Genomic DNA, 27,580 nt, shown 5'->3' with positions numbered 1-27,580 from the left:
AAATTCATTAATAAATTGTGCAGTAATTATTATTATTTATTAATTGTATATTAGAACAAAAATTATCCATTGGTCAAAAGTTGTATTTTAAGATAATCACAAATTTTAAAATACTTTGCACTTAATTTTGATGATTTTATTAATAATTAATTGCAGCTAAATAAAATATATAGAATTTGAACTTTTATTAATATGATTTTTAATATTTAAAAGTAAGATTTTGATTTTATATTATTGTAATGTATTTTTATAATAAAAATAAAGTTATAATAAATATTTAAAATAAAGAAAAAATATGATAAGAAAAGTTTAGATTTTATTATATAAAATATAAAAATTCTAATCTTATTTTTTTGCAATTAATTTTTTATCCAATTTTAATAATCAGTCACATATATATCTAACTTATACAATTTATAGCCAAAATGTAAATTAATTTGGCTGCAAAATTGTATTACTATTTAGTTAAAATTAAAGAATTTTTATAGTATTATTTATCTTAATTTAAAAAATTGTAAGCAAATTTGCCTATAATATAGTTTAAAAGATAGTAATAAAAAAATCATTAATAAATAGAGAATTGAAGAATTTGAAAAGTTTAAAAAATAATAGTTTAAAAAAAAATTATATTATAAAAGTAAAAGAAGAAATAAAATTTCAAATATAAAAGAAATTAATAAATAATAAAGTAATATATGAAATTTTAAAATATTAACAAGAATTTAAAATAATAATTAAAATATATAATTTTTTTTTCTTTTATAGTGCATTTGTAATTTTATAAAAATAAAAATAATTGATGAAAATAATTATCTATGAAACTATTTTAATATTAAGTTATATTACATATTATACATATATATTGTCAAATAATCATTTAACTCAATAGGTGATAACTATAAAATTCATTTAAAAATATATAATAAAAATTATTTTTTTTTTTTCTGCAGCACATTTGCAGTTTATTAAAGTAAAAAAAAATTAAGAAAATATATACTAAATAAAATTTCCTAATAACTACTCTAATATAATTAAATTACAAACTACTCATTATATTAACATTAGGGATTAAAATCGATTTTATAATAATCGAATTTATCAAAATCGATAAGAATTGATTTTAAATTGATTATTAAATAAAAATTGAATTTACTTATTGTGGTGTAGTATTGCTAATAAGATTTATTCTGCAAGTATTAGTTTATTTCAGTTGACGAAAACCTATTTGTTACATATTATTTGTCATATAGTTAATTTCTTAATTTCTTAATACCGGCCATTTTATGATATTTTTGTAAAGTCTGTTAATAAAAAGTTAGGTTGTTGTCATGTGATATTAACAAAAATCCAAAAAAAAAATTTTGATATCTAATGAAATTCAAGTTATATTGTACAAAATTTTTAAAAAGAAAATTTTTATATTGATCTTAATAAATTTTAATAGGTCAACGTATTAACGATAATATAATTTTAATTAACAATTAATCAACAATTAATCAATCTTAAAATTGATTCTAGTAATGATAATCAATTCTAATCTCTACCTCACATGTGCACTGTTAAGTAATTATTTAACTCTATAGGTAAACTTTATTTAGTAATAGTTTGTTTTAATCATAAAGGTTCTATATTCAATATCCAGTGATTACAGAATTCACTATAATAAAAATTATTAATTAGGGGCATGCCAGAAATCAGCTGATTTCTCTCAATTAGTAGCCTTAACCCTTACCCCACCTGATTGGAATCTGATTGGCTAAAAAAATTATTACTATTAAATATTTTTTTTTTTTTTTCCACAGCGCATTTGCAGTTTTATTAAAGTAAAAAAAATAAAAAATATATACAAAGTAAAATTTCCTAATAACTACTCTAATATAATTAAACTACAAACCACTCATCATATCGGTAGTACTTCACGTGTGCACTGTCGAGTGATCGTTTGACTCTGTAGGTAGACTTTGTTTAGTAACAGGTCATCTTAGCCATAAAGGCCCTATCTTTAATGTCTGGTGATCACGGGAATTACTATTTTAAAAATATTAAATATTATATATAATAATTAGTATTATATAATTATTTTAGCTTCTAGTAATTCAATTTGAACAAACTTTTTTTTTTTTGTAAAGCTAGACTTTTAAAGCTAAATGAGTGCTATAAATTAAAAAAAAGTTTATTAAAATTAGATCACTAGAAGTTAAAATAATTGCATTATAATAATTATATTATAATATAAATTATAAATACAATTATCTTGGCTTCTAGTGATTCAATTTGAACAAACTTTTTTTTGTTTTGTAAAGCTATATTTGTAGAATTAAATGAGAGCTATGAAACAAAAAAAAGTTTATTAAAATTGGATCACTAGAAGTCAAGATAATTGCATTATAATAATTATTATATATAATATAAATACAATTATCTTGGCTTCTAGTGATTTAATTTAAACAAACTTTTTTTTGTTTTTTTAAAGCTAGATTTGTAGTTTGTAGAGCTAAATGAGAGCTATAAATTAAAAAAAAGTTTAAATCACTAGAAGTCAAGATAATTGCATTATAGTAATTATATATAAAATAATTACCGTATATAGCGGACTATAGTACCTGAGATCCCCGATTCCCCCTGTCATCAATTTACAAGGTTGCCACATCGAACGGGCATTCTCATGGTCGAATGAACGAATGAGCGAACAAACAAACGAACGAACGAACGAACGAGCAATCAAACGAACAAACACGTGATCAAAACATAATTAACAAACAACAAACTCAACAAACAATATACAACAACATTCTTGGTTCACAACATAAATAGCGTTAGTAATATAAAACGTCGAACGATATAAAATAAAATTTAACTTCTCTAAATTTTCCCCAAATTATATCCACTTTTACCTTTAATTTCAAACTTCGATAGCTCTCGCTACGAGTTATTACTTTCCAAAAACATATATTTAATTCATCTTGAAATTTCCATTTTATTCAATTAAAATTAATTAAGCGAACATTAATTAAAGTTTAGGGCGAACCTATTACCTTTAATTAACATTAAACTTCATTAACAAATAATTTAAATGAAACTTATATTTTTATTGAGCTTCATGATATAACTACAATTACTTTCAATTCCGTTCTCTATATATACAATTCTTATGCTATTTTCTATTCTATCTATATACTATCTTTTATGTTCTTTACATATTATCTTTGAACTATCTTTCTAATATACTATCTATATTTTAAATACGCTATCTTTTAATATGCTATCTTTTATATTATTTTATATGTTATCTTTTCTATTATTCAAATATTACATCGCAAAGAAATAATTTATAACCCATCTTTTATGGCTGTGCTACCTTTTCTTTAAATAATTTTTCAAATATTATGTCGTAAAGATATAATTCATCTTTTGTGGCTGTGTTATCTTTTATATATATTCTTTTTAATATGTTATCTTTTATATTCCATCTTTATGCCATCTTTTCATATTATCCTTTATATTATTTTGTGTTCTCCAATCTTTCCGACATTATTTTATATATTCTTTTAATCCACTTTATGTGTTTTGCTTATAATCTATCTTTTGTGGCTTATAATTATTCTTTCTTATCGTTCTCATTGTTAAAGATCGCTAAGCCGCAAATGATCGACTCTATTTATCCTATTGGTTCTTTGTCAATCATTCAATAAATATTACATCATGCAGATCATTACTCTTCTTAAATGTTTATCCTTTTCGGCTAATTATTTATCCATCCACACCAATCCACGATTAATTTGTTCGTTCTTAATACTTGATAATTACATTTGGCGGTGGCGTTTTATCATCTTCTCATGCTTGATATTCGGCCGTTTACATTATCCCCCTCTTCGCTATTTGTGACCTCACAAATAACTTTAAAAGAATCGAACTCGGGTCTCATTTATAATAATTTTAATCGAATCGAACTCGGGTCTTATCGAATACCTCTTTTCCTTTAATTACTATTTTTGGTGTAAATCCCCTTCGATCATAAAATTTCTTTAACCATTCTCCATTTTGTGGTGTTTTTAGTATTCTTCCATCCAATTCTTTAAGTTTGTATGCTCCATTTCCAAATTCTTCGTGAATTAAATATGGTCCTTTCCATTTGCTCTGTAATTTTCCAGACCATTGTTTCTCTCTCCATGCTTCATATAATAATACTTTTTCTCCTATTTCAAATTTAGGTTTTCTAATTCCTCTTTTGTCATGTTGTTGTTTTTGTTTCTCTTGAGCTTCTTTCACATTTTCTTTTATTTTCCTTCTTATTACCGGTAGCTCTTCAATTAATATTTTTATTCTATCAGTTAATGTTATTTTATTTTCGTCTTTATCTAATGGTAGTTTTGCTCTTCTTCCGTATGTTGCATAAAAAGGTTTAATTCTTGTTGATGATTGCTTCTTTGTCCTATATGCAAATAATACAGATGGTATATGTTTATCCCAATTTTCTTCTCCTAATTTGGCTAATCCTTCGCATAAAGTTTTATTGAATCTTTCGACCAGACCATTTGTTTGTGGCCTATATGGTGTACTTAATCTATGGTTTATTCCACACCTTTCTACTAATTCTTCCATCATTTTATTGTTAAAGTGAGCCCTCTATCGCTAATTATTTTCTTTGACATCCATGTCTACAAATTATGTCCCTCCAAATAAATTCTACTACTTCTTTTGCTGTAGCTTCTTTTAGTGGTGCGGCTTCGGGCCATTTTGTAAAATAATCCATTGCTACTACAATGTACTTATTTCCCTTTTCTGTCTCTTTTAATGGTCCAACTATATCTATCCCAATCATCTCAAATGGTTCATTTATTTTTATTGGCGTTAATTCGTTCTTTCCTCTTGGTTTTCCTCTCATTTGACAATTCCAGCACGTTCTTACATATTCTTCTACATCTTCTTTCATATTTTTCCACCAATAATTTTCTTTTATTCTATCTAATGTTGCTTCTATCCCAAAATGTCCCTGATAATTCATTATCATGCATCACGTACATCAATCCTTCATATTCATAATCCCTGATTACTCTAAATTTGTTTTGTCCTTTTACTCTATATAGAATTCCCTCTTTCAATTCATATTTATTCTCCTTTTCGATATTGTCAATTATTCTCTTGTAATTATCTTCTTCCATAATATCTCTTTAATTGATTTTGCTTCTTAAATTCGTTATTTTCGTTATGTGTTCTGTATTTTTAGTTCTGTGTTCTTCTCCATTTCTCCACCTCTTTAAATACTTTTCTCCAACTACTATTGTCATTTTTAACTTTTACTCGACTGTATCTTTTGGTATCTTTGTACACACTCTGATTTTCTTCAAACATTTTAACCATGTCCAAATATTCATCCTTCTTTAATGTTGGATATGATGATTTTTCCGTTTTCTTTGTTTCTCTTCCAATGTAATTTTCCCAACATACATTGCCATCTTTTTCTAAAAATATCGCTATTGATTTATCTATTGTTTCTTTCAATCTGAATATTTCTTTTTCCATCTCGTGATTTCCATGTGGAGTAATTAATCCTCTGTCAAAACTTTTCGTCTTTTGATAATAATATTCACAATATGGTGATTTGTCTAAAATTATTATATCTGTATCTTCATCATATTCTAACATTCTTCTGTTTATTTGTTCCACTACTTCTTTTCTAAATTTCCATTCCGTCTCCATCTTTGATTCGTGAAATTCATCTTTATCTTTTCTCCTTCTTTTATAAGTGTTGAATCTTACTTTCAATCCTTGTTTTTCCCATTCTTTAATTAAATTTTGTACTATACTTGTTTTTCCTAATCCATCCACTCCGTCAATTATTACTATTTCTGGTTGGTCTTCTACTATCTTTAATAACCTACTTAACGCGTCAGCGTTCGTGTTTTCTTTTCCTGATCTATGTATTACTTCAAAATTATATTGTTGTAATTCCATTACCCATCTTGCTCTTTTTCCTTTTGGTATCTTTGCATTCATTAATCCTTTCAATGCACTGTGATCTGTTATTACTTTAAACTTTCTATCGATCAAATATTTATGAAAATGTTGAATTCCCCAAACTATTCCTAAACATTCCAATTCTGTTATCGGATAATTTTCTTCTGCTGGCAATAAACTTCTACTTGCGTATGCTATCACTACTTCTTTTCCTTTTTCATCTTTTTGACTTAATACTGCACCTAATCCTTTTCCTGATGCATCTGTTATTAATAAAAATTCTTTCTTCCAATCTGGATGTCGTAATATCGGATATTGTATTAATTTTTCTTTCAATCTTTCAAATGCTTCTCGTTGTTCTCTTCCCCAAATGAAAGGTACTCCTTCTTTCTCAAATCACTTATTGGTCTTGCTATCTTTGAAAAGTTTTTCACAAATTTTCTGTAATATGAACAAAGTCCCAAAAATGATCTTACTTCTTTCACTGTTGTTGGTGCCTTCATTTCTCTTATCTTTTCTATCTTTTTATCGTCTGGCCTTAATCCATCATTTCCTACTATATGTCCTAAAAATTCTATATTTCTTTCCAAAAATCTACATTTCTTTAATTTTATTATCAAATTATTCTCCTGTAACTTCTTTAATACTTTTTCCACATGTTCCATATGGTCTTTCAAATTTCCTGAATATATCATAATATCGTCAATATATACTACCACAAAATCATTTATGTATTCTTCTAATATTTCATCCATTAATCTTTGAAATGTTGCTGGTGCGTTCGTTAAACCGAATGGCATTACATTATACTCAAATAATCCCTTTGAACATACAAATGCTGTTTTTTCTTTGTCTTCTTCTTTCATTTCTACTTGATTAAATCCTGCTGCTAAATCTATGCTTGAAAACCATTTTGCTTTTCTATATTTGTCTAACAATTCATCCATTCTTGGTAAAGGAAAACTATCCATTATAGTTATCTTGTTTAACTTTCTGTAATCAATACAGAATCTATATTTTCCCATTTTCTTTCCTGCTAATGTAACCGGTGAACTCCACGGACTTTTTGATTTTCTTATCCTTCCTTGTCTTAATAATTTATCTACTTCTTCGCTTATAAATTTTGCCTTTTCGTCTGTTTCCTTGTATCTTCTTTGTTTTATCGGTTCTACTCCATCTTTTATTTTTATCTCATGTTGCGCCGCTTTTGTTCTCCCTTCTATTTCTTTGTCATACTCCAAAATATCTTGGTATTCTAATAATAATTTTACCATATTTTCCCAAATTGGTTCTTCTACTTTCCCTATACTTAATTTTTGCATAAATTTTTCACTTGGTTCGAGCATCTTTTCCGTCTCTCTCTCAGAGCCAAGACTCTCTATTTAAAATTCTGGTGCATTTTGAATACCTCTCCCTCATCGTTACTTTCATATTCTTCATCGTCCTCACTCTCTTCGCTTTCATATATTGCTTCTCTTTCATATCCTACTGGGATCGTTATTATTTCTCCCTGTTTTTCTATCCTTAAGGCTATGATCTTCGAAATTTATTCTTGCATTATACAGCTTCCATATATCATTTCCCAAAATTAGATCCTCTTCTTCTGAATCTATTACTTCAACTTCTTTTAGTATCTCTAATTCATCTTTGTATCTTAAAGTTATATTTGCTTTTCCTAACGCTGCTATCTTTTGCCCATTTGCTATTGTACATCTAAATTTACTTTTTCCAAATATAGGTATATTCAATCTTCTTCTTAATTTATCTGTTATCACACTTACTGCTGCTCCGGTATCTATTATTACGCTCACTAATTGATCTTCAACTTCTAATTCTGTTCTCATTGCTGTAGTTTTCTTCTCTTCATTTTTCATAGTTCCCACCGAGTGTAGTCAATTTTTTTCGTTTATACTTCTTGGTCTATATGTTGCTTCTCTCAATTGTTTATGATACTTAGGATTCCCATTTATTAATTGTCCATATGTTATATTCGCTCTACAATTTTTCACATCCCCTACAATATCATAAGGTGGTATTCCGTCAGTTAATCTTGGTCCATACTCCCTGGGCTTCATTGGTCCTCCTGCTTCTCTCCATTTTCTTAGTCCTTCCGTTGGGTCATAATAAGCTTGCCTTTTATTACTCCATCTCATTCCTTTTGGTCCTATTGGTCTATCCCCATTTTGTTCAGTTCGTTCAGGTATATAATTTGGTGCTGTCATACCAGTTGGTATTTCTCTATCATCCATTCTATTTCCTGCTTCTCTTAATTCTTCCTGTAAATTTCCCTCTTCATTATTATTTTTATATCCCACTATTGGACTCGTCCTTCTTGATTGTCTTCTTCCTTTTACTGCGTCATCCTTTGCGTATAACTCATTATGATAATTTAATTCTCTATCTTCATAATCATCGTAATAGCCTTGGCATAATATACTTCTTATATTGCTGGATCCTCGTATCCATATTCATCATAATAATATTCTTCTTGATCATCATATTCGTCCATCATATTTACTCTCGCATTCCTTCCTTCGGGACAATTATTCTTGTAATGCCCCATTCTATTACATCCGAAACACGTTGGTACCCTATTCTGGTTTGATTGATAACTATTCCTATTACCATTATTTAATCTCCTTCCCATATTTGGTTGATACCTATCCCTATTATCGTTGTTTAATCTTCTCTCCATATTTGCTACCATTCTTTCTAATTTACTAATTTTCGCCTTCTCTTTAAACATTTCAGCTAATTCGTCCTCATAATTTTCGTTCAATGATTTTGCGAACATATTTTGTCTATTGTCATCTTTTCCGATATCTATTTTCGTACTAATTGGTGTTCCTATTGCTTTTCTTAAAAATTCGTCTTTTGCACCTTCTTCTCTTACTGCTATTTCTATCGCCCCATTTAAGTTCGCTGGATTCTGTCTTCTAACTTGATATCCTATTGTTGGTTCTAATCCTTCGATGTAAAAATCTACTTGATATTCATCTGCTAATGCATGTCCTCTAGTTGCTATTCTTAATATTTGTCTAAATCTTCTTGTATATTCTTCAACACTTTCATTTGTTCCTTGTCGAGCTTTTTCTTAATTCTAGCATTTTCTTTCTTCTAACATCCTCTCTGGTAAATCTTCTTTTTATTCTATGCTTTAAATCATTATCATTATCTGCATCTGCCCAATTCACTAAGTGACCTGCATTTACTTCTTTCATTTCATTATACCATTGCGCTGCTGCTCCTCTTAAATGTGCTGCTGCGTATACCGCTTGTCTTACGCCATTAGCTCCCGCTGCTTTTCCGACTGCTGCAAATGCTACCTCGAATTGTCTAACCCAATCAGTAACATCTTCATCTTCTCTTCCATAAAAGAGTGGTATACTAATTGTTCCTCCTGCTTCATTTCCTGCATTTTCGATCCTATCTATCAAACTTCCTCCTGCTCCTACTGCTTTGCGTTCAAAGTATTAGCCGGATAGCCTAAAGCGTTCTCTAACACTCTCTTTACTTGATTCTCAGTTGCCATATTCAATATATTCTCTTGAAATAAATCTTGTAAATTGTAATCAGATAATTCACTTTCGTTGTCAGAATTTTTAATATTTAATGAACTATTCGTATCTGAATTTTGACTTAAGTCGCTATCCCCTCTATTTATAACATTTTCAACTTCATCTTCAAACTCTTCTTCGTTAAAATTTTCAATATCTTCATCCCATCTTTCATCCGGACTTAGTATTTCTCCAATCTTTTCTGAATCATCTGTATTATCTTCTTCTGATTCTTCATTATCGCTTCTTTCGCCACTTTCTTCACTATCTATTATTCCCGCTTGTTCTTTCAACAACTTATCTAATTTTTTCTTCAATTCTTTTTCCGACTCATCTTTATTTTCTTGAAAGATTTCAATGAATTCTTTATCTAAAATTTCTCCATCTGTATATCCCATACTAGTTAATCTCAACAATTCTTCTTCAGTTATTATTGTTCCAATATCTTCAAAAATCTTCTGTAATCTTTTTACCCGATCATCAATTTCATCGATATTTTCTTCTTCACAATCTTTGCATACCATTCCTCTTACTCTAGACATATCATCCATCCATCCTAATCTAAACATATCATTCATCCATCTTATTTCGCATCTTTCGCACCAAGTTGTATTCTGGTTTAACCACTTATGAATTTCTTTTCTTAATTCTTTATCTTCCAAATCTATCATTTCCATATATTCTTCCACAAATTCTTTAGTTACTATTATTCGATTATTTACCCCAAAACTCTTCATTCTTTGAATTTCTGACACATCTATTTCATCATATCCCAATTTTTCTAAGTTGTTTCTCAATTCTATTAGCTCATCTTGTTCATTCTTCTGCGCTTCTTTAACACATTCCCCGCATTCGCTATCCGCTTCGTCCATTTCGAACCTTCTATTACCACATTTTTCACATCTTATTGTTTCTTTTTCTAACCATTCTTTTATCCTCAATTCTTTTTCCCTTTCATCCAATTCCTCTATCTCTTGAATTTTATCCATAAATATTCTCGTTACCAATATATCCATTTCTATCATCAACTTTATTCCTATTTTCCAAATGTACCTCAGTTGATCTTCATCCATAACATTTGACCTTCTTCTTAATTCACTAAATTTCCATGATTTATCTCCTATTATTATCTCTAATTCTTCCTCGGAATCATTTTCCAATTCGTAACTTGCTGGACTATCTTCACTTTCTGAATCTTCTGGTTCTTTTGTAAATCCCCTAAAGTCTATAAATATTCTTATTATCTTTTGCATCATATTCTTGTGATATTCGTGAACATTTTCTATATGTATGTTCTCATATTCTATTTTGGACATTAGTTCCTTTACTTTCTCCTCATTCATAGCTATTCCTTCTTCTTCATATAGTAACTCCCTAAACGTCTCTATTGCTCCTGTCTTTACTCGTAATGGTCCAATTTCTTTTGATGTGATTCTATACCATTGCCAAAATTTCTCAAACCTTCTTTCAACATCCCAATCTTCCAAAATATATTTGTGTTCTATTAATTCAGGATTTCCAATTAATCTATCAAATACTTCATTCCCCAGATTTCTTTCAATACAGTCTCTTACAATTACTAATATAATTGTTCGTAATCCCCTTTCTTTCATTTTTGGTTGTATTCTATATCTTATTGATTCCGTTATTCTATCCATTATGTCTCTACATTTCCCTTTATGCATTGTATCTTCCCTTTCTGAATTATTCATACTTAATAAATCTAATACTCCTTAATCGTTACGTCATTGTATATTATTATTGCATCTTCAAATTTAAATAACGCGTCCCAAAATTTCTTGAATACTATTGGTTCATTTACTATTGGATAACATAATTCACAATTTAAACATTCATCCAATTCTTCCGTTCCTAATTCGTGTTCCTCTTTATGTGTTACATATTCGCTTTCCCATTGATGGTACCATTCCATTATATGCTTTAGTTAAATTACTACGAATATCCATCCAGAATCTCAATCGGATTCCTCTCTCTATATATATATATTTCACTCTTATCATTTCTATTTTTGATCTTCTAAACATTCTTTCATCTTTAAATAGATTACTTCTTTCAATCTTAGATTCCATCTTTCGGTTCTATATATTTACTACGTCATATTTTACTATTAATTTTTTGCTGCGCCTCGAAATTTCAAAAATTTTTCTAAGTCCACGATCTCCTCAGGCTGCGGAGGTTTTTTACTGCGCCATAAAATTTATCTTTTATCACCGATTTCCCTAATTTCACATGTCACATCTTTTCGTCACCGTGATTCATAGTTTCACTTATCACCTCTTTTTGTCACATCTTTTTGTCACATCTTTTTGTCACCAAGATCCATAATTTCACATATCACAAACTTTATGAAAATTTTGGAGTTTTAAGGTTTGCGAATTTCCAATCTTTCTTATCGTCCACATAAATCCTTCTTACTATATATTCTATATTATATAAATTAATCTATAACACACAAAATGTCGTTCTTTTCAGATAAATGTCTTTCTTTTCAAATAAATGTTCTTTTTCAAATAAATATTCTTTTTCAAATAAATGTTCTTCTTTTAAATAAATGTCCTTCTTTTCGGATTTTACTCTATTATTAAATACTGCACGTAATGTTCATTATACGGCTCGTTAACGTGTAAATATCCTTCTATTTTTTCCTTCTTTTAACGGAACATTGTAATGAAAGCGTGAACTAGGACACTACACCAGGAACCCTCATCTGAAATGTAGCCTAGGACCTGTAACAATACAACATATCCGTCTTTTCCTCCTTCGTTGGCCGACTCGTCTCTTAACGGGTGAATCTAATCTTCTGAAATCCAGTTTCAAAAGTCATCAGCTATCCATAAAACTCATCTAAACCAACTTTCTTAAATTGGTGGACCTATACTGGGCTTATCTCTATCTTTTTCCCTTCGGTCAAAGCATGATAGTTTACAGGTTTGTCCCATTTTATCCATCCAATGTTTTGATAAAGTAGGTGTCTTTACAATTTTCATTCCCCGTCCCCAAAGCAATTCACGTGTTATTGAGCTGGGTATCCAGATTTGACGTAACCCATACGTTATAATCTTTAATGTCGAAGAATAAAAATTTTCCAATCTCGAGCATTTATCCAAAATCCAAACTCAGAGGTAACCCATACCACACAGATGAACCCCGGATAATACATTGGTGTTCTCCCATTATTAATCTTTATTTCAAAATCCATCTTTCACTTCCACATCTCCTTATGAAATTTCTCAGGTACTTTATTCCCGAAAGAAATATTCTTGTGCTTTCTATCGATTAAGTGATTACTTGCACAACTTCAAACTTCAATCTTTCACCTTTTCAAGTTTTTAACTCGATTAAATCCTTGTTGATTTATTGGTTCCTTTTGAACTCGTCAAAACCTGAAATCTAAAAATAAATTCTAAAATAAAATATTGATTAATAATACCTATCAGTGACTTACTAACGAAATTAAATTTTCATATTCATTATAATAATAATCATGTGATGATGATCATTTCCTTTCTTGCGGCATGCACCATATGAGATCCGATTCCACCTGTCGTATTCTGAGTTGCGCATCGAACGGGGAGCGTTCGTAGTCGAATGAACGAATGAGCGAATAAACAAACGAACGAACGAACGAACGAGCAATCAAACGAACAAACACGTGATCAAAACATAATTAACAAACAACAAACTCAACAAACAATATACAACAACATTCTTGGTTCACAACATAAATAGCGTTAGTAATATAAAACGTCGAACGATATAAAATAAAATTTAACTTCTCTAAATTTTCCCCAAATTATATCCACTTTTACCTTTAATTTCAAACTTCGATAGCTCTCACTACGAGTTATTACTTTCCAAAAACATATATTTAATTCATCTTGAAATTTCCATTTTATTCAATTAAAATTAATTAAGCGAACATTAATTAAAGTTTAGGGCGAACCTATTACCTTTAATTAACATTAAACTTCATTAACAAATAATTTAAATGAAACTTATATTTTTATTGAGTTCTGTGGATGAGAACTATGGAATTACTTTGAATTCCGTTCTCTATATATACAATTCTTATGCTATTTTCTATTCTATCTATATACTATCTTTTATGTTCTTTACATATTATCTTTGAACTATCTTTCTAATATACTATCTATATTTTAAATACGCTATCTTTTAATATGCTATCTTTTATATTATTTTATATGTTATCTTTTCTATTATTCAAATATTACATCGCAAAGAAATAATTTATAACCCATCTTTTATGGCTGTGCTACCTTTTCTTTAAATAATCTTTCAAATATTATGTCGTAAAGATATAATTCATCTTTTGTGGCTTTGTGTTATCTTTTATATATATTCTTTTTAATATGTTATCTTTTATATTCCATCTTTATGCCATCTTTTCATATTATCCTTTATATTATTTTGTGTTCTCCAATCTTTCCGACATTATTTTATATATTCTTTTAATCCACTTTATGTGTTTTGCTTATAATCTATCTTTTGTGGCTTATAATTATTCTTTCTTATCGTTCTCATTGTTAAAGATCGCTAAGCCGCAAATGATCGACTCTATTTATCCTATTGGTTCTTTGTCAATCATTCAATAAATATTACATCATGCAGATCATTACTCTTCTTAAATGTTTATCCTTTTCGGCTAATTATTTATCCATCCACACCAATCCACGATTAATTTGTTCGTTCTTAATACTTGATAATTACATTTGGCGGTGGCGTTTTATCATCTTCTCATGCTTGATATTCGGCCGTTTACACCGGGTATCTTGCAAAAATTGGGGGTTTGACCCTGTACCCCTGGGTACTAAAAAAAGCCTAAAAATTCCATTTTTTGCGAATATCTCATGATCTACCAGTCCAATTTGAACGATTTTTTTTTATTTTGAAGAGCTTAATGAAAGCTATCAAACAAAAAAAAGATGGCTCAAATCTGATTACTAGATCATGAGATAATTGTAAAATATCCCCCGGGTACTATACAATTCTATGAAATTTTTCAAGGGGCAGACTTACGCATAGTATCTTATGGCCCACGATATACGGTAAATTACTTATACTAGTTTATATTTAAATATATAAATGTTACGTGATATATATAGACCTGATCTGAAGCTTGACTCCCCCACTCCCTTTCAAATCAGCTAATTTCTGGCACGCCCCTTAAATATTAAAAAAATTTGTAAATAAAAATAAAAACTAAATAAAAGAGTAATTTATAATGAAGTGTAAAATTTTAAAATATATAAAAAATGAAATTTTATAATTTTGTAAAACTGATCTATATGAATATAAATAATAAGATAATAAAATAATAAAATAATTAAATAAATATTAAAAAAAGAATTTTTCTAACTATTACCAGAGGTAATGATCACTGGTGACTAAAATTATGATGATCAACCAGCATTAAAAAATATAGCACCAGTAAAAATTGATAATTCTGGCTAACAGTAATGATTATCCCTAGTTATTTGAAGTAAAAAACAGGATCCCAGACATCACATATATAACTCATAACTGATTTGCATGAATTTAGCACTTTTTGCTCCTACTAAAATAAATCTAATTTGCTAAAATCAAATTATTACTAATTTGCTAAAACTCAAAATATGAGTAATAGTAAATTCTAAATAATATACTAGGTTTAAATTTGCTTAATAAAATATAATTTCAGTTTATTAAAATTATTTGTAGATCGGTAAATTTAATTGTCAATTTACTGAAATTAACAATCTTTTTTTTATTATCAATAAAAAATAAATAATTAATATAAATTAAACTGTTAATTTTTATAATTTATAATTAAAAATATGTAAATTATAGATAAAATAATAATTAATAAAAATAATAAATTAAATATAAATAATTATTAAAAAATAAAATGTTTCAAAACTAATTAAACAGTTTTTGATTTGCATTATGCTTGATTTTAACCAGAATTATACTTAATTTTAGCCAAAATATAGAAACTATTATTTTTAAAAATACTATCTATAAAAGTTAAAAAAAAAGGATAAGTTAAATTTTAAAAAAAAGTACCAAATTTGCTCAAATATAAAATATGACTTTATAAAATCAACACAATTGGCTAAAACTCATAATTATGACTATTAATTAATTTTCAATTAATTTGCTTTATCTAAAATTATGAACTTAACTTAATTTTGATTAAATTTGCTAAAACTCAAATGTGAGTTATATATGTAATGTCTAGGATTCTTAAAAAACTTAAAAAAATCAGAAAGTTTTTCTAAAATTTTATTTTTTTTTAGAATTATAATAAATATAAAGGAATACAATTAATTAGCTTAAACCTTTTAAAAATATTATTAATAATTTTTTTTTATAGTGGTAGAAGATTTTATGTTGATAAATAAATAGCTAAATATTAAAAATAGAAAAATAAGAAAAATATTCAAAAAAATCTATATGAAAATTATAAATAAAGAATTCCAAATAATACTGATACAACTTACTATTTACATTTAAATTTGCTTAGAATTTATATTAAAATTTTTCAAAAATTATGTATTATAAAAGTATTTTTAAAATTTTGTATTTTATATATCTCTATTTTTAATATAACCAGTGATTTAATTTTAATAAAATTTATATCATTAGATTCATTTCAATAAAAGGATTTTAATGATAGTAAAATCATATTTCTAGTTTCAATATTAACAGTTATGTCATAAAATGTATTTTTATTTTAGTATTTAAAATTTATTTGTAAATTGTATTAATAAAAGTATTATTATCTAATGTGATTTGGCATTTAATTTTAAGATTTTTAGGCTGTTTTAATTTGATTGTTTATTTAATATTTAGAATTTATAAAGAGTTTGAAAGAAAAAAGGAATTTACAATAAATAAACAAATATAATATAACTTTTAGGAAAATTCTGGAAATTCTGAAAAATTGTAATTTAAATTTAAAAGGAGTATTTTAACATATTTATTATTATATGTTTAATAAAATCCAGATTTTTGAATAAATAGAAGGAAGAGAAATATGTTAAACAAATAATTAAATTGAAACAGCTTTACAGTTATTTATTAAGACATTTTTTGGATATTTTATTAACCTCTCAAAAGTTATAAAAAAATAATGAAGTATTTAAAACTTAAAGTATAGAAATTAATGATAATTTTGACTAATATTATTCCATAATTTTTAGTTAAATTTGGAATATAATAACTTAATATTTAAGAAGTGATTTAAAACTGGTAAATTAGAAATTTTTTCAGTCTCTAATTAGTATTTAAATACTTTTTCAATATTACTATAATATTAAGTTGAATTTTCAAATTATATATTCTAAAAATTATGCTATAGAGTTGGCCAAAATTAATTTCAGATTTATTGCACTATCTGATACAATTTTTTTAATTATTTTAAAACTGAAAACTGAAGCTGATGAGTGGTAATAAAATATGACTAGAAGGTAAATATTATTATTAGTATTTTAATTAAAGTTCAAATATGTATTAAAAGCCAATATTTTTAACATCAAATTTAACATTTAAGCCAAAAGAAAATAAAAAGAAAATAGGGGTAATTAGATTATTAAAAAGTGGATGGTAGTTAAATTATAGAGTAATAATAAAAAATATATTAATATAAAAATATAAATAGTATAAAAGGCTTAATTACAAATAAGATAATTAACAAAATATAATACTGGTAATTGGTAAACAAAGAGTGGTAAGTAATTATAGATCCTAAGTTATAAAGTAGTAATCAGATTATAGAGTGGTACCTAGATTACTAATTTACTATAAGGGTGCTGTCAGATATTACCTAATATTTTAGGGGGAGGGGGTAACTAAAGATCTTAGGTTACATACAATATTATATAAGGAATTATATATATAATATACCTTACCTGGGGGGGGGTAAGTTCTTATATTAAAGTGATATTAGGTAATATCTGACAGTGCCCTACCTAGTTTAAACTTTTTAATATAATATATTAAAAATTAGTATATCACTAAATTAATATATTCCATTACTTTTTATGAATTAGTATTATTTATAAATAATAATAGGTTTAAAATTTTATTGGAATTTTATTTTAATTTTTATTTTACTTATCATATGTAAAACAGATAAAATAACCAAAATCTTGTTTTTTTTCAGTTATATATAAAAAATTTATATTATAAAAATCTAATCAATAGCCTTTTTTTTTATTCATAATATTTAATGGTAAGATATTCCAAAACTTGAAACAGAAATAAATATTGAAGTTACTTTCTTTATGAAGACAAATTATATTATAAAAAAAAAAGAAAGAAAACGAATTAATAAAATACATGCAAAATTATTCTAATATTTGTTCATATTATTCCCAAGTAATAAAAAAAACTAATATGAAATATTATAATTATTAATCAACATCATATTCAGCAATATAACTAAAATAATTATCTTTACTTTCATAACCCAAATGCCATTTTCCTTTATAACTTAATACAACATCTCCGACAAAAGTAACATAATCTTGTTCATCATTTCGATCAACTATTTCCAAAAATTGTTTCTTTTTAAATGATTGATCAAATACTAATAATTTTGGAGTAGGATGTTCTCCAAATACATTAATTTCAAACCTAACTTTCGTATTATGTTCAAGTGTTGCTTCCAAGGGATTTACAATTGAAACTATAAATGGGATACCGTATGTGTTTACAAATTGTTTGTAATTTGAACCTGTTCCATGATTTATTATTTTTTGAGTTATTAGCTGCGGTCCCTATAAAGAAGGTTTATATTAGAAATATTAAATACATAAAATACGGAATAAAATTAAGACAGGCTTTATTATATACCTCCCCTCCTCCTCGAGGATAATAATAAACGCTGAGATGTCCGTCTCCATTACTAGGAATATTACATAATATTCTATATAATATTCCTCCGTTGGGACCTGGATGTGTCAATCTTTGTACTACAACAGCCAATTTACTTTGTCCTTTCCAATCCAAATTAGCACCATAATAACCCGTCTCTTCAAGTGCTGTATGTTCAAATTCCAAAGATATTTTATCTTTTGATGTTTCAGCTATATGACCTGACCATCTTGTTAAATTAATTCCATTTTTGAAACATAGTTCTCTAAAACAAGGTAAATTCAAGAACTCCTCAGATGAAATTATTGGTTTTAAATATTGATGTTTAGGATCCGTAGGTAAATGACGATATATCATTTTCATAGGAGAGCACATGAAGTAAAATGGATTAAAAGACTTAATAAATTGTCCATTATGAAGATGTCCGGCACCCCACGTACTATCTATCAATAAATATTCTCCTTCATATAATACACCATTCCATGCATGTCCATATTCTGATCCTGAGATATCAGCCCCTGCTGTATATCCAGCACCTAAAAAAAAAAAAAATTATTTATATAAATAAATGTATAATAAGATTGAATATAGTTGTAGTACCTTTGGCATTTCCATTTATCTTCCATACATCTAATCTAGCAGCTTTTGATAATTCATAAAATAATTCTGAATAACCAGCACATACAGCCGATCTTTTCTTTAATACATCCTTTGCTCCATTAGCGGCATTTCGGTATTGTCCTAATACAGATATATAAATCTCGGCCAATATGTTCGAAAAGAACATTTTCATTCAATTTTAAGAAATACGATACCTGAAAAAAATGATTCACAGTCATAAGATATGTTATCTGTCACCCATGTAAATATTGCTCGTAATTTATACAAAGGATGATCCCACACAGATGTAAGATAATAAGATAATTTTCCTATTGTTTCTGTCTCTGATATTGGAGTTTCTCGTGCGTATTCGTCAATAATTGTAAAATCGACAACTAAAAAAAAAGCACCAAATATTTAACTATTATTGACGAATGAAAGAAGCTAAAGAATATACCTGATGCGTCAAAGAAACCCTCAAAATCTTTTGCAACAACAACTGGTTCACATCGACTTTTTCCGCAAAAGAAATTATTATTACTATTGTTAAATTCTGCGAATTTTTTTTTTTTAAAAAAATATTAAATACCTGACAGGATCTGGTCGAGATTCGAACTGTTCATAAGTTTCAAGATCAAACATAGCAGAAATTTTCAGACTATTCTCACGTGAAGAATTGGAATTGTTTGAACTAGATAGCTTAGGCTTGGTTAATTCTGGGATTTTGTTTAATAATTTGTTCAAAACATCTGTTTTATTATCATCATCATCATAGGAAGGTTTGTTATTATTTGAAGTTACTAATGGTTTTTTTCTAGGAGGCAAATTTGGTTTTGAATTAATAATTTTTTTTTGTTGATAATCGTTCTTTGATTCAAATGATGATTCCACAGCTTCCACAACCTCCACAAATATTTTTGGAAAAGAACCAAATTTAAAAGTTCCCAATTTTTGTGTATTTTGTATACTCCCATTCCACCAATCTTCATTTTCTAAATTTTTTAAAAAAAAAATTCAAATTAATCGATATTAAACGATCATAAAATATAAATAAATAAATAATATCATTTACCAATTCCGAGGACTTCGATAATTTCACCAGCATCAAAATGTAAATCCATAGGATGTTGACTGTGATAATCCATTTTTGCTTTTGCTTTATGAATAGGCCTCCATAATAAATCTTCCCAATTTGTTGACATAATCAAATATTACTAAATTCACTTAAAAGAGAATGAATTTTTGTATTACAAAAGAATTTTTTTTAAAAAAAAGAGAATTAAAGGAAGAGATATCAAAAATTGGAAAATTAATTTAATTAAAAAGTCATTGTGTTCCCATCACGGATTACACAAAACGTTATATTTAGTAAAACAAAGAATTGATTTTTCCCTTAAAAAAAGCCACCAACTCTTTTTTCGAAAATCTAATATGAATCTAAATAAATCACTGCTCAGCCTTTTAAACGTGACGAAAATCACTAATTTTAATGGCATATTGAAATAAAAATATTCAAATGTGTTTAAAAATTATTTTTTAAAGGATTTCTCGCTATATAACATTAATTTGGTTATTAAGCTTTTTTTTTTTAGGCCTTTAAAGTTCATTGAAATATTGAAATATAAAATAGCATAAAGTAATGTGACTATAATCGGATACTATATATTGAGTCGAAACATGAACTTCTCAGTTACCTCCTATTATAGTGCCTATGTTTATACTGTAATTGTTTTTAAGGTATTACATTTCATCATTTTCGTCATAATTATTCTTTATCATAAATTACTTGTTCGGGAATAAGGTAATAAAGTGAAATAAAGAAAAATTATTCTCATTAATACAAAAATATATGCGTGTATATGATGTAATCATATTATAAGCGATTTATATCATAAAACATGTAAAAAGTTACAGGAAGCTTTCGGAATTGCCAAATTACAATTATAGAAAGATGGATTTTGTAGCATTACGGCATAAGCTCCATATGTCGTAATTGGCACAAACAAACATGGACTGCCGAAATTTTTTGTAAAATTGATTGATTGAACTTTGTTCATTAAATAATATACATAAGACGCGTTATTATAACGCGTGATAAAAAATAAAGGAAATATGCTTCCAATTTTGTATATAATGCCGGCCGGCCAAGGTCACAATAATGCGGACGTTCTTTTTTGAAGCGGTACTATGGTGTCGCTTAGTTTAATCATCCAATAATATATAATATTTGAGTTTCAATACTATTTTAAAGTATTTTAAAATTCATAATCATTAATACAACAATTTCCTGGATTAGGAAATGAAAATGTTGGACATTGCGTTTTCCTCGATATTTTAAATAAATCAGAAATTACATATTAGTAATTCTCTAAAGAGACTTTCGTTTAAAGAAAGTAACTATCAAAATCATAAAAATCAGGTGTTAGTGTTAGTATTTAATACTGCGGTTTGAAGAAGACATATCATGTGATAATTATTAATTTTTGACGGAGTCTATCTTTATTTAGTAATCTCCCCCCCCTTTATTTTTGATTGATCATTTAGTCTCATTACAGAAAAAAAAAGTCCAAAAAAAGTTACAGAAATTTTAAGCGCGTAAGACTTGTTCGCTTTCTGGATAATGACAAATCAGGGGCTGTGTTAGGTAAAAATGCGTGAGAGAAAAAAAAACAAAAGGCTGCACCTCCACGAGTTATCCCAGATTTCAATTTAAAAATAAACTTCACTCCTTACTTTTTCTGAATAAACAAATAAAACTAGTTTCAAGGTAACCATATAGTAACATCAATTGTATAGTATCCTAATTTGTAAATTAATTAAAGGTATCATACGTTTGATAGGTAAAAGTGATTTCACACATTCATCTCCTTATAAATAAGTTATATAAATGTCAAAAAAAAAATTATACAAAAATTTTAATTTATTTATTATTATTAAATAATTTGTAATATATACAAAAAAAAAACAAGATAGTGATTTTAAAAATAATAAGAAATTTTTCATGATCCTCATTGTCTTTTTCTTGTCTTCTTTTCGACTTTTCTCATTTCAATTAATTTTGATTCAACAATCTCTGGGACGTAAGCTGTCGTTTTCTTTGGCTAAGTATTTCATTGTATGACTGCAATTGGCTGACGTCTCGCAAGTAAGCATTATTTTCTTGGAGATTATCGATCTCGACTTTATAAAAAGAATTTAATAATGACTCTCCAACGATTTTAATTTGTGATTCAAGCATCTTTATTAAATCTCCAATTGTCTTGTCGGTTAGTTGAAAACCAATCTTAATTAGTACTTGCATGAGCCCAGTACATACCATCATTCATTTCTTTCCATAATTTTACATGATCACCTCACTACTATCAGGTCAAGAAGGTGCATTAAAAATATCTCAAGATCATAATACTGTTTCCAGTTGAGTATTGCTATTGATATTAAATTAACTTGACGGTTATTTTCATAACCGTCTTGACTCCAAGAGATGGAATAACTCTTGGATGAGATAGGAAGAGTATAAACTTGTTAAATGTTTCTTTATATAAAAATTATTATCCATTTCATATCCTTACCATAACGAAATTGCCGGCACTGGGCCTCTACGTACAAGTGGAGTCATATCCAGACTTTCTTAGATTGCAATCCGGATATCTATAATGTGTGGATTACCTTGAAATGAAGGCCAAATCTTTGTTAAAAGTTTTTTATATAAAAATTATTATCTACTTCATATCCTTACCGTAACGGAATTGCCGACATTGGACCTCCACGAACATATCCAGACTTACTTAGATTGTAATCCGAATATCTATAATGTGTGTACTCTTTTGGGATCTTTGGACAATTAATTAATGAGCCAAGTGTGTAAAAGGTAATGTACTTTTGAATTTTTAGTTTTTTGTAATTTAAAAATTTTTAAATTAATAAGTTGTCAAATAATTTATAAAACTTAAACTATGTGAGTAATTTGGATTAAGAGAGAATTTTTTGAAGAATCGGGACGAAAATGGCATACGAATTTAGGTAAACAATTTCACATGAAGATTGGCAAAAAAAAAGTATTGCGTAATTAATTTTCAATAAACAAACAACAGCAATTGCGCCATTTATTTAATATTGTAATATTATTATTATACAAAAATCAATAAAATGAAATATTTCTATTTCAAGTAAAAAATTTTTTAAAAAATACAAATAATACAAATCATAAATAATAATAAATCTATTATTATTATAAAGAAGTAGAATTCTAAAATAATTAAAAGGAAGTGGTTTTCGAAGTTTTCACTTTCTTCTTTTTTTTAAAATCATCCTTCTTATTCTTCACCAACAAATTTCTTCAGGAAAATATTCATTAATTAATTCAATATAATAAGGTTTTAAATCTTGTATATTTGGTGGTTGATCACTTTTGGAATATAAATCGAATGGATTAAAAATTTTAACCCATTTCATCATTTCGTGATCATAATCATTCATTAAATGACAGTAAGCGTTTTCACGATGTTGAGCATAAAATGAATGATATCTAATTATATAACCGGCTTCAGGTGGTAAATAATCCTATTAAAAAAAATTATTTTAGTATGAAACAAATAAAAATGATAAGAAATCCCGCAATTAATTAAAATTTACCTTTATAACTTGATACATATATTCATCATGACCGTAGGACATTAATACATTATCTAATCCACAGTTTGGTTCGTAAATACCGTACAAGGTATTATATTTAGGATTGTTATAATCCGGATTATTTTGAAAAAATTCGGGAAAAATTATGGATTGAGAGAATGCACATCCAACGGGAAATGTATCTTTAATACAGAAAAAGGAAGGGGTTTACAAGGTTATAAGATTTCATCTCTCATAATAAATTAACTAGAGAAGCGTAAATACCTCCAACGACGTCCCATTGACCTTCCGCTCCATAAAAATACAAGAGTTTACCTAGATCATGAATTAATCCTAGAAGGGAAAGGGGGAGGGGAAGAAAAAAAAGAAAAAAAAATCAATACGTGTAAGTCACGTGATAATTTCTATAATAAAAGAAGAGAGAGAAAAACTTTTACAACTGCGCATGAATCAATTATTTCGTCATTCATTAAAAAAGCTTCAAGTTTCAACATACCAGTTAAAATGAACCATCTAGGTTGACCATCTCTTCTTAGAGCTTCGGAGGTTTGTAAACAATGTTCTATCTGCGATAATTCAGTATCAGGATCAGAATTATCGACCAAAGTATTTAACAATTCTAGGGCATTCCAAACGCCCATTTTCGCGTGATTTAATGAAGAAAACCGGTTTTGTTTTTCAATAACGCATGCTACGGTTTGTTTCTCATGTTGTTCTTTATAAAATTTTACCACTCTCTCAGGAGTAATTGGTGAAGTATAATCGCGAAATGATGAGGCTGTTGAGTCAGAAGGAGTAGAAGAAGGGAAGGAAGACGTGGATGAAGAATCATCATCTACGGTTTTAGAAGGGTAACGAGAAAGTAATAATGTGTCTATTTCTTCACATATTTCTTCAAATGAATTAACGGGTTGAGATGCATTTATTTGAGCTGTTGGCGGAGACATTTTAAAAATCGGGAAAAAAAATTTATTTCAAAAAAAAATTTTTTTTTTCATTTTTTTTTTTTGGATCAAATTTATAAAAAAATTATATTATTTTTTTTATAATAAATATAATAAATATACAATAATAAAGTAAAATATGTTCAGCCTCAATAAGCAGTTATTTTTTCCAAAAAAAATCACTTCAATCAATCTAATATTTGTTTTGGTAAATAAAAAAAAATTTAAATTTTAACAATAAACACAATAAACAATAACAGATAAATAAAACTCTACATTTAATTGAAGATGTGGCGCAGAGAATCAATGATTTGTTTCTCACGCAAATACTAACGAATTTGGTAAATGAAGCGTGAGAGAACGATGTAAGAATGAAAGAATGAGATATTGAGATATTGAAGCTATCACAAACAATTTGCACTAAAATATTGGAGTAACATTGCTACCCTGCACTTTTTCAGCCAAAAAGATTATCTATGCAGTTAAATGATATACCAGATGATTAATAAATATACGTCAAAAAAATCATTTTTAAAAATAGAAATTGTCTCAGGATCCTGTGACCTTTTTTTTTTTTTTGTCTCGCCCAGTCCCCACTCGTCTTTTTTAAAGTTTGGGGGATTAGAAAAAAAAAATTTATTACATTTATCACATTTATTATATTTATAATTATAAATATAATTGTAATTGTTACATTATTTCATTTATTATATTTATAACATTTATCTGTTTATTGTAATTGCAATTGATTATAATTTTTTATTTGTATTATTTTAATGTAATTGATTATATTTATTGTAATTTATACCCTGTTATTGTAAAATTATCTATAATAACTAATTATACAATACTCATATATATATATTTTGTAAAGATTATTGAATTATATATATATTTATATATATACTTTTTTTTTTTAACAATTGATTTGTACTAATTTTTTACATCTCCTTTTTAACTCATAGATTTCAAATTTCGAAAATTTTATACCACAAAATATGGCCAATGATTTAAGATTTTTAAGCTGTGAAAGAGTACTTATAATTTCCTAAAAAGAGGGAGGGTATGAAAGAGAGAAAGAGCATGTATATGAGGGAGGAAATGAGAGAGCATGTATGTGAGCATGTATGGAACATGTATGTGAGATAGCATTTATGGAGCACGTATGTGAGAGAGCATATATGAGCACGTATGGAGCATGTATGTGAGAGAGAATATAGAAAAAATAATTAGCGAAATGAGAGAGAGAGAATATCAAAAAAAAAAAAAAATGGAAAACTTACCTCATTAGAATAAGAAGAAGAATAAGAAGCTATATCTAAAGTAAATTTTTCTAAAAATTGGCAAGTCTCACATATAGAATTTAATAATTGTAAACTAATATTTTGCATTAATAAAGATAATTCTCTAATTTCTATTGATTCTTTCATACTCCAACTAATTCTTGGACATAAATGTAAATTTAATCTTTTTAAATAATGTCTACTACCAATAGCAAAAGCAGTAACAATTTCATCAGTAACAGTTTCAAATCTTCTTAAATGTAATTCTTGTAAATTTGTAATATTTTCAGCCAAAATTAATAAAGAATCTTCTTTAATATTTAAAGCTTCTAAATGAAGAATAGATAAATTTTTTGAAAAAATAGAATTTGATAAAGCCAAAATACCATCATCACTTAATTTATTACAATCTCTTAAATCCAAATTAATTATAGAATGACAAATTTCTGACATTGATAATAAAGATTGATCAGTAATTTCATGACATTGATTTAATTTTAATAATTTTAAACCTTTACAAGATTTAAAAATTTGTATTAAACCAATATCAGTAACAGTACAATTCCATAATATTAATTCTTCTAAACGATTACAATTAATCTTTATAGCTTCCAAAATTAGATCAGAACCACAACGACGATATAATTTAATAGATTTTAATTTAATCCAATTCTTTAATAAAGTAGAGTTTACATGATTATTATCATATAAAATGAAAGATTCATTATTACAACTAATTTTTTCAATATTAGGACAACAATCTGCTATACAATCAACACTATTAGGATCCTTAAAATTCCATTCACGTACCATTTCATTATATGGTAAAAATGTTTGTTTTTCTTTAGCATTCTTTATAGTTTGTAAGAATGTTAATGAATTTATATTAGTGAAAGTTAATTTTGGTGCTCTGTATAAGAAAGGTGTAGCTGAAAGATTCCATTGAGTATTAACTAATGTACAATGAAAAATATCTCGTTGATTTTCTATAAATCCAAAAACTTGAACAAGAATGTAATGATTGGATAAAGGATTATAAATATGCATTTTATATAATATTGTATACAATAAATAGTATATATAATAGGGAAAATATATATAAAAAAAAAATAAAAATATATATATATAATATATATATATGTATAATATATAATGATTTTTTTTTATTTTGAAAAAAGGGAAAGTAAAAGAAAAAAGAAAAAAGAAAAAAAAGAAAAAAAAGACGAGGACAATTAGACAATTTGGGGAAAACAATAAGATGTACAAATTTGTGTTGTGCTTTATTATGGCGTACAATTAAGGAATAAAAATGGTTATCGTATAGCATTAAGATTTAATTCTGGAACTTTAATGGTTAAGTGGTGAAACTTTACCGAAAAAAAATTTCCGAAATAAAATATTCCAAATAAGTAAGTTCATTAATCAGGTGTCATGTTAATGATTACCAAAAATAGTACAAATATCTACCGTCTAGACCCATAAATATCTAATTGGATTACAAATATAAAATACATCATTGAGCATTAGAATTTTTATTGAAAAAAATTTTTTTAATCTTTCTTGTGATTTAACAATGATTCCAATGTCTTTTTGGTAATTAGTTTACATTTTTAGGATTATGGAAATGTTAAAAAAAGAAATTGGTTTATTTTTTTGCAACTGTAATAACTGGAATTCTAAAAATAACGTTTTTTTTTTGTTTCAAGAT

General features: G+C 26.9%; 3 protein-coding genes across 3 annotated transcripts; all 3 read right to left on the bottom strand.

The window, feature by feature from the left end:
- Positions 1-17,724: 17,724 nt before the first annotated feature.
- Positions 17,725-20,215, bottom strand: OCT59_014528 (uncharacterized protein; the record flags this gene model as incomplete). The annotated part of the gene is made up of 7 exons (XM_025323085.2): positions 17,725-18,316; positions 18,393-18,949; positions 19,014-19,154; positions 19,229-19,408; positions 19,471-19,526; positions 19,603-20,005; positions 20,086-20,215. 7 exons carry the CDS (start codon positions 20,213-20,215, stop codon positions 17,951-17,953), a joined length of 1,833 nt encoding a protein of 610 aa, XP_025164537.1. The 3' UTR covers positions 17,725-17,950.
- Positions 20,216-23,333: 3,118 nt separating this feature from the next.
- OCT59_014527 (uncharacterized protein) lies at positions 23,334-24,592 on the bottom strand (the record flags this gene model as incomplete). The annotated part of the gene is made up of 4 exons (XM_025328958.1): positions 23,334-23,573; positions 23,646-23,827; positions 23,910-23,978; positions 24,142-24,592. 4 exons carry the CDS (start codon positions 24,590-24,592, stop codon positions 23,334-23,336), a joined length of 942 nt encoding a protein of 313 aa, XP_025164536.1.
- A 732-nt stretch (positions 24,593-25,324) lies between these two features.
- OCT59_014526 (uncharacterized protein) lies at positions 25,325-26,919 on the bottom strand (the record flags this gene model as incomplete). The annotated part of the gene is made up of 2 exons (XM_025312171.2): positions 25,325-25,637; positions 25,873-26,919. The coding sequence occupies 2 exons, from the start codon at positions 26,917-26,919 to the stop codon at positions 25,506-25,508; spliced, it is 1,179 nt and encodes a 392-aa protein (XP_025164535.1). The 3' UTR covers positions 25,325-25,505.
- Positions 26,920-27,580: the final 661 nt, after the last annotated feature.

The sequence above is a fragment of the Rhizophagus irregularis genome, chromosome 22 (genome assembly GCF_026210795.1).
Source record: "Rhizophagus irregularis chromosome 22, complete sequence".
NCBI classification, from domain to species: domain Eukaryota; kingdom Fungi; phylum Glomeromycota; class Glomeromycetes; order Glomerales; family Glomeraceae; genus Rhizophagus; species Rhizophagus irregularis.
This window is presented reverse-complemented; position numbering and strand designations above follow the sequence as displayed.